The sequence below is a fragment of the Mytilus californianus genome, unplaced genomic scaffold, assembly GCF_021869535.1.
Source record: "Mytilus californianus isolate M0D057914Y unplaced genomic scaffold, xbMytCali1.0.p SCAF_9, whole genome shotgun sequence".
Taxonomy (NCBI): domain Eukaryota; kingdom Metazoa; phylum Mollusca; class Bivalvia; order Mytilida; family Mytilidae; genus Mytilus; species Mytilus californianus.
In genome coordinates this window covers 23,371,681-23,390,661 of record NW_026262745.1, presented here as the reverse complement: position 1 = coordinate 23,390,661, position 18,981 = coordinate 23,371,681, and the positions used below count along the sequence as shown (strand labels likewise).

The 18,981-nt window shown below is 32.6% G+C and overlaps 1 protein-coding gene across 1 annotated transcript; it reads left to right on the top strand.

The window, feature by feature from the left end:
• Nucleotides 1-12,967: 12,967 nt before the first annotated feature.
• LOC127715831 (myb-like protein X) lies at nucleotides 12,968-15,639 on the top strand (the record flags this gene model as incomplete). The annotated part of the gene is made up of 1 exon (XM_052221966.1): nucleotides 12,968-15,639. A coding segment is annotated over one exon (2,451 nt), but the record flags the coding sequence as incomplete, so codon positions are not given.
• Nucleotides 15,640-18,981: the final 3,342 nt, after the last annotated feature.

Here is an 18,981-nt window from a genome sequence, read left to right as displayed (position 1 = left end):
AGATGTAGGAGTATACTTCAATTAGACAACAAACCAACGACAAGAAAACTAAATCTAGAGGTTATCCTTTTTGAAATATACATGTGTCAAGCTTTAAATTGCATGGAATAAACAACAGCTGTGAATATCTTTTAAAATCTAAAATGTAGGTTATACAAAATGACATCACAGCAGTCTCTTCAAATAAATTGTATCGGATTGTTTGAATGCAACTTTTTACATCCGCAAAACTTATCGATATCGACAAAAATCCATTTTCGAACAAAAGAATTATGATTATGATTAAGAATTTTACTAATTACAATTCAATGTACTTAGTCATATTTCAACTTAAATTGAACTTTAAAAGAATTGCAGTTTAGTTAAGATATTGACAATTCATCAATCCTGTTTCTTCAAATAGATTTTGAATTGGTTTAATAGATTAATAAATTGTGCTTTTACTAATGTAATCCAATATACAATATAGCTCTCATTTTGTATGATACTCGTGTGTGTTCACGTACACACACGTTTGCTTAACCTCTGTATTATCAATTACATAACAATTGTTTGTTCCTGCTTTTATGTAAATGGGCCAATGTTAGTTTGTTTTTCTTTTCTCTTTCAAATGTCTTCATTCCTGAAATCCTTCAGTCAATTTAAACAACGCCATTTTAAGTGCACTTTTTGTATATCAAAAATCATTTTTGCTTCCGTTTGATGAAATTTTGCGAACATTTGCTGCTTAAAGGAAATTAAAACGCCTTTCACTTTTTTTTTATTTAACAATTTTCAAATATTGGATCATTCATATAACTCATGCTAAACCAGGATTTAGAACATTGGGTGTAGATGTTTGAGTATTAATTGTCTTTTCGAGAGTACGTTTAAACGATTCGTCACATTTTTATAACTAAATATTTAATCAGTCTCCAACTGTCATTTATGTTATGAAGTCACAGTTGTATATTTATTGTATTTGGATAGTATTAATAATCTAATTTGAAGTGGTAGCCTTTTAACCTGATGATAATGTTATCAACTATATGGAAATAATGAACATGTATATAAAATACTCGTTATTTGTCTCTAACAATCACTTAACATTCTTTCAACATTATTCTAAAATTCGATGTAGGCTGGTAGCAGCTAGTTAAAACTGTATACGTCACAGGTTTCTCTGGTTTTCGTTGACCAAACTTATTCAGAATGTGTATGATCAAACCTAGGCATCATGGCTTTTAAGTATTCCATAAAGAAGCCAACTTGCCTGCCCCTAACAGTAGGTTCTTTTCACAAAAAACCTTAAGAACAAAAATACTCGTAAGTCATACACATTTCAGTATAACTTACGATCAATTTTAATCGTAAGATTTTTCGTGAAAAGAGTTGCAGTAGAGATGACCAGGATATTGACGAACAAACATATCTCTACGAACGAACGTAATAGGAGCGGTTATTGTATGTTTACAAACGTACTTAAAACTTAAAAAGATTTTATCATGTTTAAAGTGTATTTGCATGGATGCAATCACGTTAATAGATAGAAATGCATAAAATATACCGATTCTAAAAAGGTTTTCATGATATAAATGAAAGACGTTTAAAAGTTTCCGAAAGTGTTACATATATTACGATACAATGTGGTTGTTAGTTATTGTTGAAAGCATAATGAAATGTACATTTCACATAGAATTATTCGAGTGCACCGACGACTTTTGCAATGTTCAAACAAATATGAATGCAGAATTTTGATGATTTGAAATAATTTATAAAACTGTGGTTGTCGGATCGTATGTTTACTATGTGTTTCTAATTGGGTATTCAAGTTTCAGACAAACAAATTTATCAGTTATAATGAAAAAGAAAACCTATAGTTTTTTGTACCAACTAAAAAAATGATTTATGTTGCAAATATTTTTTCATCATACCTGTCAACCTCTAACGATGGCAAAACGTTTTTAGTGTAAAACACGGGTTATAAGAGTAAACCAAGTATTTTTAAGGGAGTTAATTAGACAAACAGCATACTTGGTCCAGTAATAATGTTTACGAAGACATTAAAAATAACTTTAAAGCCTACAACTATTTAGAAGAAAACAAATATATGTCAAAATGACCACAGGCACTGGTGGGGTAGACCCCCCTTTTTGTGTTTAATTTTTTTAATTATTATTGATTTAAATATTCAATTTTCTATGTTTATACCACTTATCTATCACTACTGTGTATGTCTCACCTAGTTTCGAGTGAATTTACCAACTCTGTTACAACTCCTTATTTTTCTATCCATACTTTTAAACAACATTTTAGTATGGATATATGCCAATGTCAGAGAAGATGCAATGATTAAGTGCATACTGGATAGGATCCAAAGACCAATTTATGGATCGCAACATACTTCGTTTGACATGGTTTGTTTGATACACATGCAATTGCGTAGATTGTTAAAGTACGTTTCACCGATCTGAGTATTTAAGATTCATTGATTTCAAAATACTCAGAAAGCAAATGATATGATTGATAAGGAATACTATTTGGATGATGGTACGTCAGCTTTTGTTTATTTCGGAATTTTGATATATTGCCTTATAGTTTTGCTCAACTCACGTGGGAAAACAAGGTATTTTTGTCCTTCCTAAGGGACAGATCATTTGCATCGTAAAAAGGGGGGGGGGGGGGGGGGGAATTAAGGGGACCTTATAAAATTTGGGGAATGGAAAGGGGAGGTATTCAAATTTGTTCAATACTTCAGATGGGGGGCATCGAAAAAATTTTACAAGATTTTAGCTGTTCTGTATTTCAAACATGAACAAATTATACCGTACAAATTATAGCTAATTTGATGAATATACTCTAAATCAGTATCTGATTGTTCAACAGAAGTGTCTAACACTTGATTCAGATGTCATATCTTTAACTATTGTGTCATAATTTTTGGCTTCAAACTTCATATCAATGTTAAATGTTTTATTCATTTCAGTCATGCATGACCATCTTCTGCTTGTGTGTTGGACATGGAGAATGACAATAGTAGGGAATAATGGTTTGATGTCTTTCAGTTTTTTGAAGTTTTTCGCGAAGGTCATCTTAATATCATACCCTTTTCCATTGAATAAAACACTGATTATATTTAAAGTTGTTTCCTAACATGATTAATCGTTAAACTCATGATTGAGCATACATTTCGATGGTTCAAGATGATATCTAGGAGTCAAATATGGCATTTTTAATACGTCTTAACGTGAATAATTTTCCTTTTTGACCTGGAGGTATGGAGTCAGGCGACCGACACCCAACGCTTCCCCTTAAAATAAAGAAAAACATTTTTTTTGGCAGGAAAGACATACAATTTTTTCGCCTCGCTCCGCTCGGCTCAATTGTTCAGAAAAACATCATCAGTTTCAGTATTTTCTTCCAGAAAAGTATTTTTATCTGAAGTTAAGTTACTAACTTTTTTAATAAAGAATAGGAACAATGTGCTGAAATTGAAAAAAGGTGTGGTAAATGTCACTGAGAACAATACAGGCATACATGTATCTAGATAAAGTTCCCTGTAGTCACAAACAACTTCCATTGAATAATAATAACATAAATAGAAAATGTACTATTTGTTGTAAAGAATAAAATTTTGAAACGTGTTTTTTTTTTGTTTTTTTTTTTTGGGGGGGGGGTTTCAGGTCTTTTGAATTTATTTTCCTGCTTCATGGTGGGGACTTGAAAAAGAATAAGAGAAATTCAGATGTTTTCTACTTGCTCAACTACCTCAATTTTCAAAGCAGAGTCTTCGATATTGAGTGTAATCATTTGTCATCGTAGAAAACATTGAATTATTAATATGAGGAGTTAGATACAGATACAGGTAATATCTTCTTTAAACTACATGCAGACGATGCGAATTATTATACTTCAACCAGTGTTTTTATGTTGGATTTATACATTGCTATGTATAAAACAGCAGCTCCCGTTACGTACGATTCGTCAAGTTACGTTTTCGTAATTTCGTTCGTCAATATCCTGGTCACCTCTAGTATGACATCTACGCCTTTGTGTGGTTCAACATAGTAATATAGTCCCCCTCCCGAAAAAAATTGTATGACATTTTATTTCATTTAAAATGATGGAAAGCTATATATATACAATCAGAGTTTGGGTACCACGTCATCAACGTATATATAAAGACTTTGAGATAAAGATTGTATATCAAATGTAAGGGGGGGAAATGATATATTCATGACACAAAATAACTACGCGCACATGAAAAGTCACGATGAGTTTAAATTGTCAAAGAAGTACTCATTTTTTAAAGTCTTGTATACAGACTTTAGTAAATCCACAAAATCAAATATCCACGAAATAATAAGTTTTCCTCAATCCACGAAAATTAGCATCCACGAATATAAATGAGTCCATAATATTTAATGTCTGTTAATTTCGGGTATACGAAATCTTATATTAAAAGTTTAAAAAATTTTGAATACTATCAATTTTGGTTGCATGATACATATATACTTCATAAAAAAGGGTTTATTTTATCCGATGGAGGAAGGTGTGAGATCTATACCGCTTCATTTACCAATTTGACCTAGCAGCTTGCATTCGAAGAAGCAAATCCATAAAAGTTTCCTTGTGGAACGTGCTTTTCATTTTTCTTATCGGACTGTTTCCATGCGTTGTATTCTAGTATTATTGGTAAAACAGGAAATCAAAATGATGAAATGGAAAAGAAAGGTAAAACAACAACTCTGTTTTAAATGCATCCATATCCATTTCTTTTATAATGATACATTGGAAATGTACATGTAAGACTGGTCATATGTTTGGACAATTTGGTGGTGATGGAGACCTTTAAGGGAATGATATTGTATAGACACATTTTTATTGTTGAAAACAGGATGATGTGGTATGATTGCCTGAGACAACTCTTCACCAGAGACCAAATGACATAGAAGTTAACAACTATAGGTCACCGTACTACCTTCAACACTGAATGAGCAAAACCCATATCGCATAGTCAGCTATAAAAAGACCCCAAAATGAGAAATTAGTGTTTAACAATAATTCAAACGAGAAAACTAACGGCCTAATTTATGTACAAAAAAAATAAACGAAGACAAATACAATAAGATATACAGCAACAAACGACAACCACTGAATTACATGCTCCTTACGGGACAGGCACACTTATGTTTACCTCTCATTAAGTATCTTTTGGTTTTTTTATTCTGTGGGTTGCTGTCTCATTGACCAATACTCAAATTAGTAAAACTGATTATTCATATTTTAGAGGGGAAATGCATACTTCCCAAATCATTGTATATAGTCATCAAGCATACAGTAAACATTTATTAATTTGAATTATGATGCAAATATGGTATACGTCAAGTATTTTTTTTATCATATTTGATCATATTTTAGTGAAGCTACATTTTTGTAAATTAAAACATTTAGATGACGTGTACAGAGTGTTTATCGGGCGCTGCTCATTTATAATTCCGTCTAAAAGTTAAAGTACTGGTTACTGAAACAAATCTTTTAAATTGTTAACATTATTTAGGCCTGTTAAATGTAAGTGCTATTCTATGTTGGATAATAAGGAATTGAAAATTTGTACTCTCGAATCCTACAAACATGCATATTCAATTTGTGCATAAGTTATAATACTAGAGAAGTAACATTTTACATCTGGTATTACGGTGTATAGGGTACACCGTAACAAATTGGTACTGTTCTATAAAATCGATACTGCTAGTTGGAAATTTTTATAACAAAGGAGAGGAATTTATGCATACAATTTTGAAGTTACACTTTCAGCTCGTAATTGTTTTTTGTAAGGAATAAGAAGAAGAAAAATTACGACAGTTTTTTTCCGTTAATTTCCATGCAACACTTGTTTGCTAGAATACAAATGTAGTTGATTTAAAAAAAAAAACTTGCGCAATGAATCAAGATACATGTTTTATTTTTCTTCTCTCACAGTAGTTCAAGGAAGTGATTTATAATTACAAGACTCAGAATCGGGATATGCATACAGCTCGAATAGAATTACAGTTCGAGACACCTTTCAGATGTTGTGGATTGATTTTAAATGTTTGATAAATAATTTTACATTTCAGTTAATGTTTACATATATCTTTAAAATAAACTGAGCTTCTGAAAATACATTAGGTCTGCCTGCAACAAATAAAGGATTTGTTTATCGACAAGTAGAGTACCGATGATATTTTGAAAGTATCTGGTCGAACAGTTATAGCAAAACCGGTGTCAATCAAAACAACAAGAATCTTGATGGTGTCAGTTTCAAAGAATTTTTTTTCATATAATATGAGTTATTTATTTTCAATGTATGGTTAACTTTATTCCTTCCCCACATAAGATAGATAGTAGCTTCATTCGTTATACAGTAACAGAAAAGTGTAGTTTCTGCACACAGAAAGCATACATTCAGGTGAACGATTTCACATGACACATGAAACATAATTTATATTTCTATAATTATCAGTCACACATTCTACTTTGTTCTGTTTTGTTCAGACCTTTTTTGAGGATTCTAGGTCCAACACAAAGCCCTTTAATAGTTGTTGCAAGTGATCTATAGCGTGAATAAGCACATAACTCTCTCTCTCTCTACATAACGGTCAACTAATCACCCCTTTCCGTCTGGACAAGGCTGCATATTCATCCATCCCGAAGAGTTTAATGGACCCCTCACTACTATGAATAAACTACAAGATATCCGAATAGGAAGTAGCCAATGAATGTCCATATTTTGATTCCAAATTCAATCCTTTTGGGGGTATATGCGTACTCTAACATCAGATAAGAAGTAATTTTTATGAAGCTAAACTGTTCACATTATTTACATTTGTCTTTTGAATGTAAAAAAAATGAATTCGAATTTTAGATTTGCTCTTGGTCTTTTAAGTTTAAAGAATAAAAAGCAAAACTATGAACATTATTTTTGTATATGACTTTCAAATCAAGATATCGATGTTAAAGATGTGGCAGCTGATGTTTTAAGGTCCTTTGGGTTCCCCATGATTTCCAAATTAACTCATTTCTGAGCTTCCCTTCTACAATGTTGTGACATTGTTGGTCTGTCTTTTTTTTCTATTGACCGGTTTGCTGGTTTAAACTTCTTCGATGTATTATGCCTACTTTATTTTAATGTCAATTAAATATGTTACCGCTTTGTGTTTATATTACACTTATCTTGGTTAGCTTAATCCTTTAAGTTCCAATTGTTGTTAATCGAAAATAAAATGATAGTTACATATTTTCGCTTGAGTTATCGAGGCGACTTTTCTTGGATATGAGAACATGGAAAAAAATGAGACAATTGTTTCTACCAAATATTAAACTTTAGAAATTACCCCTTTGTAATTTAAGTGATCTGGCTATATTAGATTATTTTATTCTCCAAAATTTTACGTAGAGTAAACTGTCAAACCTTTGGTCAGTGATCGTTGAATTATGAAAGAAGATTTTTTTCAATCAGACGCTTCACATTGAATTTAAATATAATACCTGTAAACACGTCTATTTTCTGCAAATTTCGATCGATATACAGCAGGTATAACAATTAGCAGATGCCAGTTGGTATAAATGATAAAAGCATGTTGTCAAAATCAGATTATTTAAAAGTCATGAACTGATTCAAAACTACTATTAGCAATGTTTTTTTTAAATATTGATTTTAAATATAGATGAAAAAATGAAGAATAGATCATTAACATATTTTGTCATCGCTTCGCTAAGTATCACCTTCTGGGGAGGGGGGTTGAAAATCAGTTTTGATCTATTATAAGCTATTATGTTTCCTATGTTGCAAAAGGAATAGAACGTAGAGATAACTTTGCCAATATAATCGAATACTTCAAATGAAAAAAACAAAAACAAAAACACACACATGTAACCGATCAGTAAAAGGACAATCATGACCGTTCGCAAAGGACAATAATTTTGGATGGATCAGGCTGAAGAAATAAATAACGTGTGTGAAAAAAAGTAAATGCATTTTAAGCTACAATGTAACGTACCAAATAAAAATTGACATCGCAAAATGATTACTTAATTTACTAAATTATTACTTAAGGCAGCATGCATTACCTACAGACTTAAAAAAACACATCATTTTATTTCTTTTTTAGGAGCAAACGGTACCATCAACCTGACAGCTACCCCATACTTACAAACATTTGTGTCACATGATGCTTACAATGGTGTTGAATATTATCCAGAAGCGTAAGTTAAATAAATGCTAACATATTTCTTTAAATTGGCAATTGGATCTAACTAGGAAAGAAAGAAAAACAAACATAAATCCTTTTAGATTGATATAAGGATGTTTTATCCATACACGCGTTTACAAGATAATGAGTTTCTTTGTTACAACATAGCCAGACAAAAATCGAGAAAGATACTCACATACTAGCAAAAAGCTTAATAAAAGCTCATAAATTATATATAAACGTGAATAGCCCTATTTATCATATTCTTGGTTTAAAAAGTTTAAATTTCGACTCTACAGTATGATAATATCATTGAATTTAAGTGAATTCCATATTTTTTTAATTATTTGATGTTTTTTATCAAGAAAGTATCTGATGATAGTTACCTTAAAAACAATAGATAAAGGGTGTTGATTCCCAATGCGCCTATTTATATATATATATATGTATATATTGAACAGATATATCATGTTTCGGAGGGGTATTTGCGAAAAATACCAGTCGAGAGAATGTTAAATTTCGTGAGCCGTAAGGCGAGGGAAATTCATTCTCAAGACTGGTATTTTTCGCAAATACCCCTCAAGAACATGCTATATCTGTTTAATTACACCGAATGTTAACGTTCAAAAACGCATTGATGATCGTGACGTTACAAGCGTCCAGTCGGATAGAGTATTTTTTGGCAAATACAATGGCAGAGAGGGTAAAAAAGGCATATCCTTTTTGCATATACCCCGGCGGCGTTAAAAAATGAACGATATTCATTTGATAAAATTACAGTAAATTGGTGAAAAATACACTGGCTATCAACCAATCAAAACCCAGGATTCTTACATAAGGTGTAATTAATAGGGAAATCCTATAGCCATTACCTCGACTATCTTTGGAAGAAACTATCGTTAAGTTGTTGCAAGTAGAGAGGAATAGATATAATTTGGTTTCTTTGGTTTTTGTGTTTTCAAGTGTTGTATGTTTGCGGTATACCATCTTTTCCGCAAGTTTATTGTTTTCTGATTGGTATTAAATTAGTAATTAACATTCATTTTGTTACCTCTGGTGATCCGTTTATTTGGCAATCGCCATGGCAGTCAGCAGGGTTTAAGAAAATCCGTTGTTCGACCTGCTAGTCAAATGAGTTTTGTTAAAATATACTTTTTCACTGTTTTGGTCTTTTGGAAAATTTTGTTTGTGCTGTATTTAGACCCCTCTACCAAGAAATTTGTTTTGCATGCACACGTATAAAAATTGCGGTTTTTATCCAACGCAATCATAGGTTTAACCGTTGTTTTCAATTTAGACTTGTATATATATATTTCTCTAATTCTATGGAAATTTATCCCTTTCCGAACCCATTGTATAAAAAAATTTAATCAACGTGTGGTTGCCAGTGATCTCAGATGATGATTGGATGAGTTTAAGGGTCATAACCTTTCTCAGCTCACTGGATGCATCAAAATATGCTAACAGGTGTTAATGAAATTGACAACTTTATGGAAAGTGGAAGGCACTCGAAGGGGATTTTAGTTTAGCAAAAAAGGAAAATTTATTTTTTAATCATTAGAGAAACAGATTCTTACATAGTTACTCGTGGATTATCGGATTTATCCAATCTCGATAGTTAAATTATAAATTTTAAAGTCCTCTTTAAAATTGACAATTTAACTATCTCGATTGGATAAATCCGATAATCCACTGGTATCAATGTAAGAATCTATATATATATATATGTGTATATCTTTTTGCAGTAATTATTCTCGAGACTGGTTGATAACAGGAGAAACAGCAAACTACACGATTACAATAGGATTCGTGGCATGTTCCATAGAGACTGGCAACAACAAGGGAGTTTGTATTAAGGATGAAATCTTTTTTTACGATGGTGTGTATAACTTTAAAGTCTTTTATACCAACTGATAATTTCTTATACGCAAGTAGTATCAGAAATCAAACCATAGAAACAGAAAGCATTTTCATACATACGTAAAACACAAGACGTCTATACCGAACACAAAGTTAAGGACTAACAGGATTTATTCCCATTGCATCTTTATGGAAAGCTTTAATTAAGCTCTAACAAACAGAGGTGGATACATTTTATCTTTGTTTGAAGAAGATGGCTCACTTGTTTGTTCATTGCAAATTCATGGATGCTCGTTAAAAAAAGTCTATGCAGTCGACACTGTAAGGTCTTTTGAAGGAAAAATGCAGTTGTTCTAATTCTTACTTTTTTCCCACAAAATTTAAACTGACATGAGAAGATTCTTATTTAAGGTGGAAGTTCAAAACTCTAAATCTAAATTACAGTAATGAAATTTAATACAATTATGGTCCACTTAATTTAACAAACACACGGAATAAGTGTTGCAATTTTCCGAACCTAAATTAGGTGTTCGAAAATATGTCACATTTTCCCATCAAACATGCTGATATCGATATTTGGATAAGGAAAAAAATAGTCATTGAAATTGATGACAAATCGACATTTTGAAAAATTAAAACTGTCAGAATTTTTCCCAAAAAAACTGGTACTGTGACAGGTGTTATCCAAAAAAAGGGAACAAAACATTTGAATCCCAAAGAATGGCATTTCTTTCTTCATGGGTAATAAAAATAATACAATAAGCATTATTTTAATAGCAAGTGATCCTTCGCAATCATTTTCGCAGTATACTATTACACATTGCAGATACAGTCACTTATATTGGTTATTCGCATTCAAAGTCTAGTGATTGTGCATTCACACATACATTGTACTAAATACTGTAGAGCTAATCAGTGTATTAATTGATGTTTGTAGAAAATGGAAATTGAATCTATTTGTACTCTTGGCGATAAATGTGTGTGATTCAATTTTTGGGTATATTTTGGCATTTGAGATTATTTCTGTACAGACATATGTAACCATGATTACATATAAATAACCAGAAAAATATTTTTTTCTTGTGGGTTGATTTTATATTATATACAATTTTTAATACAGTGTATACTTTTTTAAACAGGCTCCAACTCAAGCGCAAGTCTCCTCTTGCAAACGTGTTGTGGTTCTTTTGTTCCTCCTCCATCCACAGTACGGAGTACAGATGGTACTATGTACATTCTTTTCTCAACTGACGAGACAATTGCCAGAGAAGGTTTTCGGTTAAGCTACATACTAGAGGGAGCACCAACAAGCACAGTTAGTACAACCGTACAAGTCGCTGCAAGTATGTAAGAATGAATGATATAAAAATAAGATGTGGTGTGATTGCCAATGAGACAACTATCCACCCAAGTTGAAATAAGCAAGTAAAGTAGGCAACCGTACGGCCTTCAACAATGAGAAAACGTCATACCGTATAGTAGGCAACCGTACGGCCTTCAACAATGAGAAAACGTCATAAGGTATAGTCGGCTGTAAAAGGCCCGAACATGAAAAATATTAAACAATTCAATTGAGAGAACTATAAGCCTTATTTATAACAAAACAATTTACGAAAAACAAATATAACAGACATGAACCAACGACAGCCACTGAACTACAGGCTCCTGACTTGGGACATGCACATAAAGAATTTGGCGGGTTAAACATGTTTGTGAGTGCTAAACCCACCCCCTTACCTGGAACTGTGGTATAACAGCACAATATAAGAACAAACTAAAAATCAGTTGAAAATGGCGTAGCTCATCAGATCGATACAAAGCAGAAACAAATCTAACAAACAAACAAAACAGACCGGACGTGGCAGGGTATTTATACATCCGTATAAACAAAAATGACACAAATATAAAAAAGAAGATTTGGCATGATTGCCAATGAGACAACTCTTCACAAGAGACCAAATGACACAGAAATTAACAACTATAGGTCACTGTATGGCCTTCAACAGTGAGCAAAGCCCATACCGCATAGTCAGCTATAAAAGGCCCTGAAATGAAAAATGTAAAACATTCAAACGAGAAAACTAACGGCGTAATTTATGTACAAAATAATGAACGAAAAACAAATATGTAACACAGCAACAAACGAAACAAAATACAGGTCTGAGAGTAAGTTCTTTCAAGTAATTATAACAATATTTACTGAAAATAATGACTAAAAGGACGTTTGTTCATACATGGACTTACATGTCATAATTATAAATGAGAAGAAGATAATCAATTTAGCATTTAGAAAAATTTGCTGTTTTTAATGAACTAATCATTTAGGCATAATTCACTACGATTCAAACTATTTTCAATACTGCAACCTATTATGAATAATTTGATACGAGCTGACACATTTTTCTTTTTTTTTTAGCACATTCATCTTTTTGAAACATTTTGTCATAAGCACTTTGAGATATCAATTTTTTTTCAAATCATTACGTTTCAAATTTATTTATAATATATGAATATGAACCTCAGATTTAGCCACTCGTAGAAAAAAACATGTATATTTACGAACATATTATGTTGCTACTAAATAATTTGCTTCAACAAAATATTTATGCCACATTCCAGTTATTTAAAATTTCTAGTTTTATAAATATTTTGTTGCAGGTAAAAAAGAAGACAATACCTTACTATATATAATAATTGCATGTGCTGTAACAGCACTATTGATTTTAATCATCATAATACTGATCTGTGTCATTTGTTGCAAGAAGAAATCTAAGGCTAAAAAAACAAAGCAGAAGGTTCACAAAAAATTTGGTCGATCAGCTCCCAAACCTGTCGTTGTAACATCAGAGAGTGGTTCCGAGGCTGAGCTAGAGGGAAATTCATAATCACCACGTGTAGTTCAAACACAACAACACTCCCCACCTCCAGCGTATGCAACAGTGGTAAAAGAGCAAAATCAAAACAGTATCGCACAACAGAACAGGGAAAATTCCAAGCAAAATAATTCAGCCCAAAAAAACAACGACAAAAAGAAAAGGTCTGGAAAAAATAGTAGTGTCGAAAAAGAAAATATTATTAAAGTCGAAAAAGAAAAACATATCAAAGTCGAAAAAGAAAATAGTATTAAAGTCGAAAAAGAAAAAGATATTAAACAAACCAATGAACCCAATCCGATAAAGGAATTAGACCCACCTACAAAGAAAGAAGCAAAAGCTTCATCTGGATCTAAAATTAAAAAGTCAAAAAAGACAGATGAGATTTCAAAAGAAAAGAAAACGGTTCCTACTAACATTGAAACCGGAAAGAATCCGGGTAAGTTAGGTGAAGAAGAAGCTAATTCAACAAGAGCACTAGATATTGATAATGAAAGCGACACCAAAAATAATGTTAAAATAAACGAAAAAGAACGAACTGATACTAAATCAGAAGAAAGAAATAAGAGAAATGTAAAAAGTCAAATTAAAGACTTGAACACTTCACCCGATAAAAAGGATATTGACACTAGACCCGATACGAAGGATATCGACACTACACCCGATAAGAAGAATATTGACACTTCACTCGATAAGAAGGATATCGACACTACACCCGATAAGAAGGATATCGACACTACACCCGATAAGAAAGTAATTAGAAAAGAAGAAGGTAAAGTACAAAAAAGTGAAACAGACAATAAAGTATTAGATCAACATGTTGACATTATCGAAAATGACCAACAAAATTCTAAAATATCGAAATCTGAGAAGACAAAGACAATCCCTAAACCTCATGAATACGGATTATTAGATACAGAAGAAATAAATAAGCTAGGCAGAAAAACCGAGAATACAAATTCAGGAACAGAACAAATACGCACTAATGAAAATAAAGAAATTACAAATGAGATCGAGAAATCGATAACGTTCAAATCTCCAAAACCTGAAAATCGACAGAGAGGAATAAATGAAGACTTGAAAAATGGAAAGAAAACTTTTTCTAATACCATTCCTCCAATATCAAATAAACAAAACGAGGAAACTGCAAAAACGGACGAGAAGGAAGATAAAAGAAAAGTGGAAACACACACGCAAAGGAATCAAAAAGAAATACAATCTAATATGACAAAGGACAAGGATAAAAATAACAATAGGGCAGACGTGCATCATAAAAGATTAACATATTGTGAAAAACAAAGTGTATTGACAAAATCAGAATCAAGTAACGATCTTTTTGAAAACGAAATAAGTTTTTTTGAGGAAAATGAAAACAAGATCCAGAGAGAAAATGAAGATTCCACTCTACATAATGATATGTCTATGGAATCCAAGGGCATACCCCGTAAGTTGAGTGTAACTTCGATTGCTAATACATTGCAGGAGAGACCACTTGCCCAAGAAAAAAAACATGAAGACTATTATAAAACATCAGACATAAATACTTCACGGCCAGACAAAGCTGCAAAAATGGTATTCAACAATACCTTCTTTGAAAGTTTAAAAAAACAAACCCGGCAAAAACAGGAGCGAAAGGTAATTCACTTGAAAAATTCTGTAGTACCTATACAAAGCATTGAAAATGAAAATTCAGATCAAGTGAGAGAGGATAACAAAATGGAAACAAAAAAGAACCAAAGTGACAAAAATAATCAAAATGAAGACAAACGTCCAATAGATTTAACACCTGAAAATATGAAGGAAAATGGGGATAAAACTATTTTATCAAAATCGGCACCAACGATTTTAAACTTAAGAACCGGTTCTGAGCAACCAAAGCGATCGACTAATAGTACAAGCGATCGTTCCGGTGATACCTCTTCAATATTTATCATTTCAAGTGGCGCAACAAGCAATTTCAAAAAATCAAAAGAAAGGAAGAGGTTTAGCCTAAGCATCAAACAGTATGTTCATGAAATTAAAATAAGTCAACCAAAACTTAATGACGAACAGTATGAAGAAAGAATAGAAAACTTAAGGAATATTTATCTTTCGCATTCAAAGCATGGTCATAATGGTCGAAACATAGCTAGAGCGCGAACTCAGATCGACTTCGAAATGCAACAAAAACCAATATCAGTTAAAGAAAATCCTTGGTTAGTTCAGCCTAAGAAAGGTGGTATTGAAATAAAAGGCAATCAACAAGTAACTAAGGCAACAGTTTTGCGGAGAATGCGTACCATGGGTGTTCAGGAAATTAGAGACGAGAGTATTCCTTATCTTATTCCTAAAACACAAGCATTTAGCATATTAAAAATGAGAACTACAGTATGCGATGAAGATCTTGCTAAAAGTCGTCGTCAGGTGCTACCGCCTTTGCGGGGAATACAACGACAAGAACCTCCTGACCTTCCAAATCTTTGGACGCCTTAACGATATGATAGTTTAAAGACTGGTATAAAAGTTAGCCTAAATTTGCAAGAAAACGATTGCCGTGTAATCCTATAAAATTAATATATTATTAATACTTTTTATGTGTTGTTTTTTTTTATCAAATCTGTGATATTGCGTAGTTTGTAACTGTTGTCACTACATTGTTCAATTTAAACTCTTATATGCAATTTGATTAAAGTGATTTTTCTTGTTAAGATTAACAATTCCTTATGTGATTTTATGTACACCAAGTATGTGGGACGTTGATCATGATAAGTATTATCGTATCATGCATTTCCGTATTGCACCTCTTCATTCCAATGTAGATATTACCATGCTCAGTCTCATTGTCTTTCGTAGGCTATACTGATCTAAATATGACAGACAAATAAAATAAAAAAAATCTATGCATAAATAAAAAGTCTTGGTCCCATTCAATTGTATCAGGTCTTTACAGTTTACATTATGTTTTAAATGTTCAATTGTGTTGGCATCGAGCATCACCGAAGATACATTTATTGTCAAAATGCGCTCTAATACAGTAATATTGGCACCGTTTATAATACATGTAAAACTGGGTCGATACCTCTGTTGATGGTCTTTTAGTTTCTCGGGGTACCAGTTGCTCAGTACTACGATATTTAAATGGAAGTTCGAATATTGTTTATTGAAATAACTTTAACGGTGCAAATTTTTTTCTGGACCAGATGCGCATTTCGACAATAAGTGTATCTTCCATAATGCTCGATGCTATAAAAGAGGGGCGAAAGATACCAGAGGGACATTCAAACTCATAAACCGAAAATAAACTGACAACGCGATGGCTAAAAAAGAAAAAGACAAACAGACAAACAATAGTACACAAAACATAACATAGAAAACTAAAAACTAAGCAACGCGAACCCCACCAAAAACTGGGGGTGATCTTATGTGCTCCGGAACGGTAAGCAGACCCTGCTCCACATGTGGCACCCGTCGTGTTGCTCATGTTAGTACAAACCCGGTAAATATTCTAATTCGGTAGGTCACATTCGTAAAAAGGGAACGGGATTGTAGTTTCGGCATTAGGAACATATCCGTTATCATCTGTGAAACGGATATTCCATAACGGTCAACCAACTCGTGATGGCGTCCGTAAAATTATCGAAGAGATGATTTCAACTTCACCATTTGGAACTCTTGGTTTAATAGCTTCCTTGTGAGCAGCAACCCTCTATCAAGGAAATCATGATAAAAATACAAGCCCGGGAATATCGTATCAATTGGGTTATATATACTCCGTAAGCAGGCACTGCTGGAATGTTGCTACATAGAAATGGAAAGTTCACAATTGGGAAACTAAAATCATCTCTGTTGTCGTAAAGTTTTGTTTTCAACCGACCCTCATTGTCAATTTCTGGATGTAAGTCAAGATAGGCAGACTTAACTGTATCTATTGTATCCTTTATCTCTAGTTCGATGGGATAGATGCGTTCAACATAGTCACCAAATTTTGAATTATTTAGTGAGAGAAAATCATCTATATAGCGGAAAGTAAAGTTAAAGGATACTGCTAACTTCTTTTTTTTCTTCCTACGAAGTTCCTGTACGAATTCAGCCTCATAAGAATAAAGGAACAAGTCGGCAAGAAGAGGGGCACAGTTGGTTCCCGTGGGAATTCCGATAATCTGTTGAAAAAACACGTCCTCCAAACGTAACAAATCTGTTGTCAATCAAGAAACCAAGCATCTTGATAATGACAGTTTCAGAGATTGTTTTGTTTAAATCAGAGTTATTTTTTACAAAGTAGGATGTATCCCTCCCTAAGACAAGATACCTTTATCTACGTTGGTCATTCTTTTTTATGAAACAAAGCAATACCAACTCTTTCAATTTGTCTTTTAGTTTTAAATTGAGAATACTTGTGTAAAGTGTAGAAAAGTCAAATGTTTTAATACTATTGCAAGATGAAAGAGTCTTAGACTCTATGTACTCTAAAATATCTTTGGAATTTTTTAGTATCCACATCTGATTCACGCCTCCTCTAGAATAGGCAGTCCGGCTTTGATTGCTGATAAAATTGTTGTTAATAATTTAGAAAGAGGTTTCGTGGAGCACTTGGAAGACCCAGCAATATACCGTTGTTTATAAGGACACTTATGTAGTTTAGGTATCCAATACATGATGGAAGATCCAGTTCTTCATCTTTGGTTGAAATTCCAAAGGAACATAGAACAGACCTATGATTATCCAGGATTTCCTCTTTGGTAAGTGTCTAGGGGTAAATGTAGAGTTTCCAAGTGAATTGTCAATACCTAATGCATTGATCAAGCAGTTTATGTAATGTGATTTACACACAAAAACGACGTTGTTTGGGGCTTTATCTGCGGGGACAACAACATATTTGTCATGGAGGTACGACAAGTGTTTTGCAACATTTTGGTCTTTAAAGATTGACGTATCGTTTATCTTACTACATGTACTACATGTTTATGATTTTCAAGATATGATTGAATTATTAACTAGTGTACAGTACTATTTTGCATGTGCATGAACAGACTACAAATATACTAGCAAAAATAATCAATTTCTAAAATCGATCCTGACTGTGCAACGAAAGTAAACCTTAAACAAAATTCAATACCCTACGTAATGAAAAGAAGTAACATAAGGGGAAAAAAAGCTTAATGCAATACACTATGATATCCACTCAAAATCTGATTATGATGGATGAGTAATTTTTTATGACAAACATTATCATATTTATTTCCGATAGATTATTGAATTAGGACTCTGTTTTGTGTTTGGTTTTTCTTGTTGTTTTTTTGTTTCACAATTATCGGAAAGAGGAGCTTATATTCTTTTTACTTTTGAAAATGTTAAAACTGAATGTGTAATTTCCTGTCAATTGTCAGAAACTGTCTCGGTGAGTATCGCCGTCTCCTCGTGTTTTCAGCTCATCCTAAATTTGGTATTGGTGTCAGATATAAGATCACTTCTATTGAATTATTGCACATTTTTTTCTAGACTGAGGAGACTTGGAACTTGTAATACATGTTGAACACGATGTAGATGCTAGGAAATCATTATAGTTGATCGTATAGTTGATATTTAAATATGAAACAAAAACTCACAAGAGACTAAATGACACAGAAATTAACAACTATTGGTCACCGTACGGCCTTCAACAATGAGCAAAGCCCATACCACATAGTCAGATATAAAAGGCCCCGAAATGAAAAATGTAAAACAATTCAAACGAAAAAACTAATGGCGTAATTAATGTACAAAATAATGAACGAAAAACAAATATGTAACACAGCAACAAACAATAAACAATAATCAAACAACGAATATGTTCAACAGCAACAAACAACAACCACTCAATTACAGGCTCCTGACTTGGGACAGGCACATATAGAATGTGTTGGGGTTAAACATGTTAACGGGCGCCCAACCCTCCCCTAAACTGGGACAGTGGTGTAACAGTACAACATAAGAACACACTATAAAAATCAGTTGAAAAAGGCTTAACTCATCAGATGAATACAAATAGAAATACATCTAACAAAAACACAGAGTGG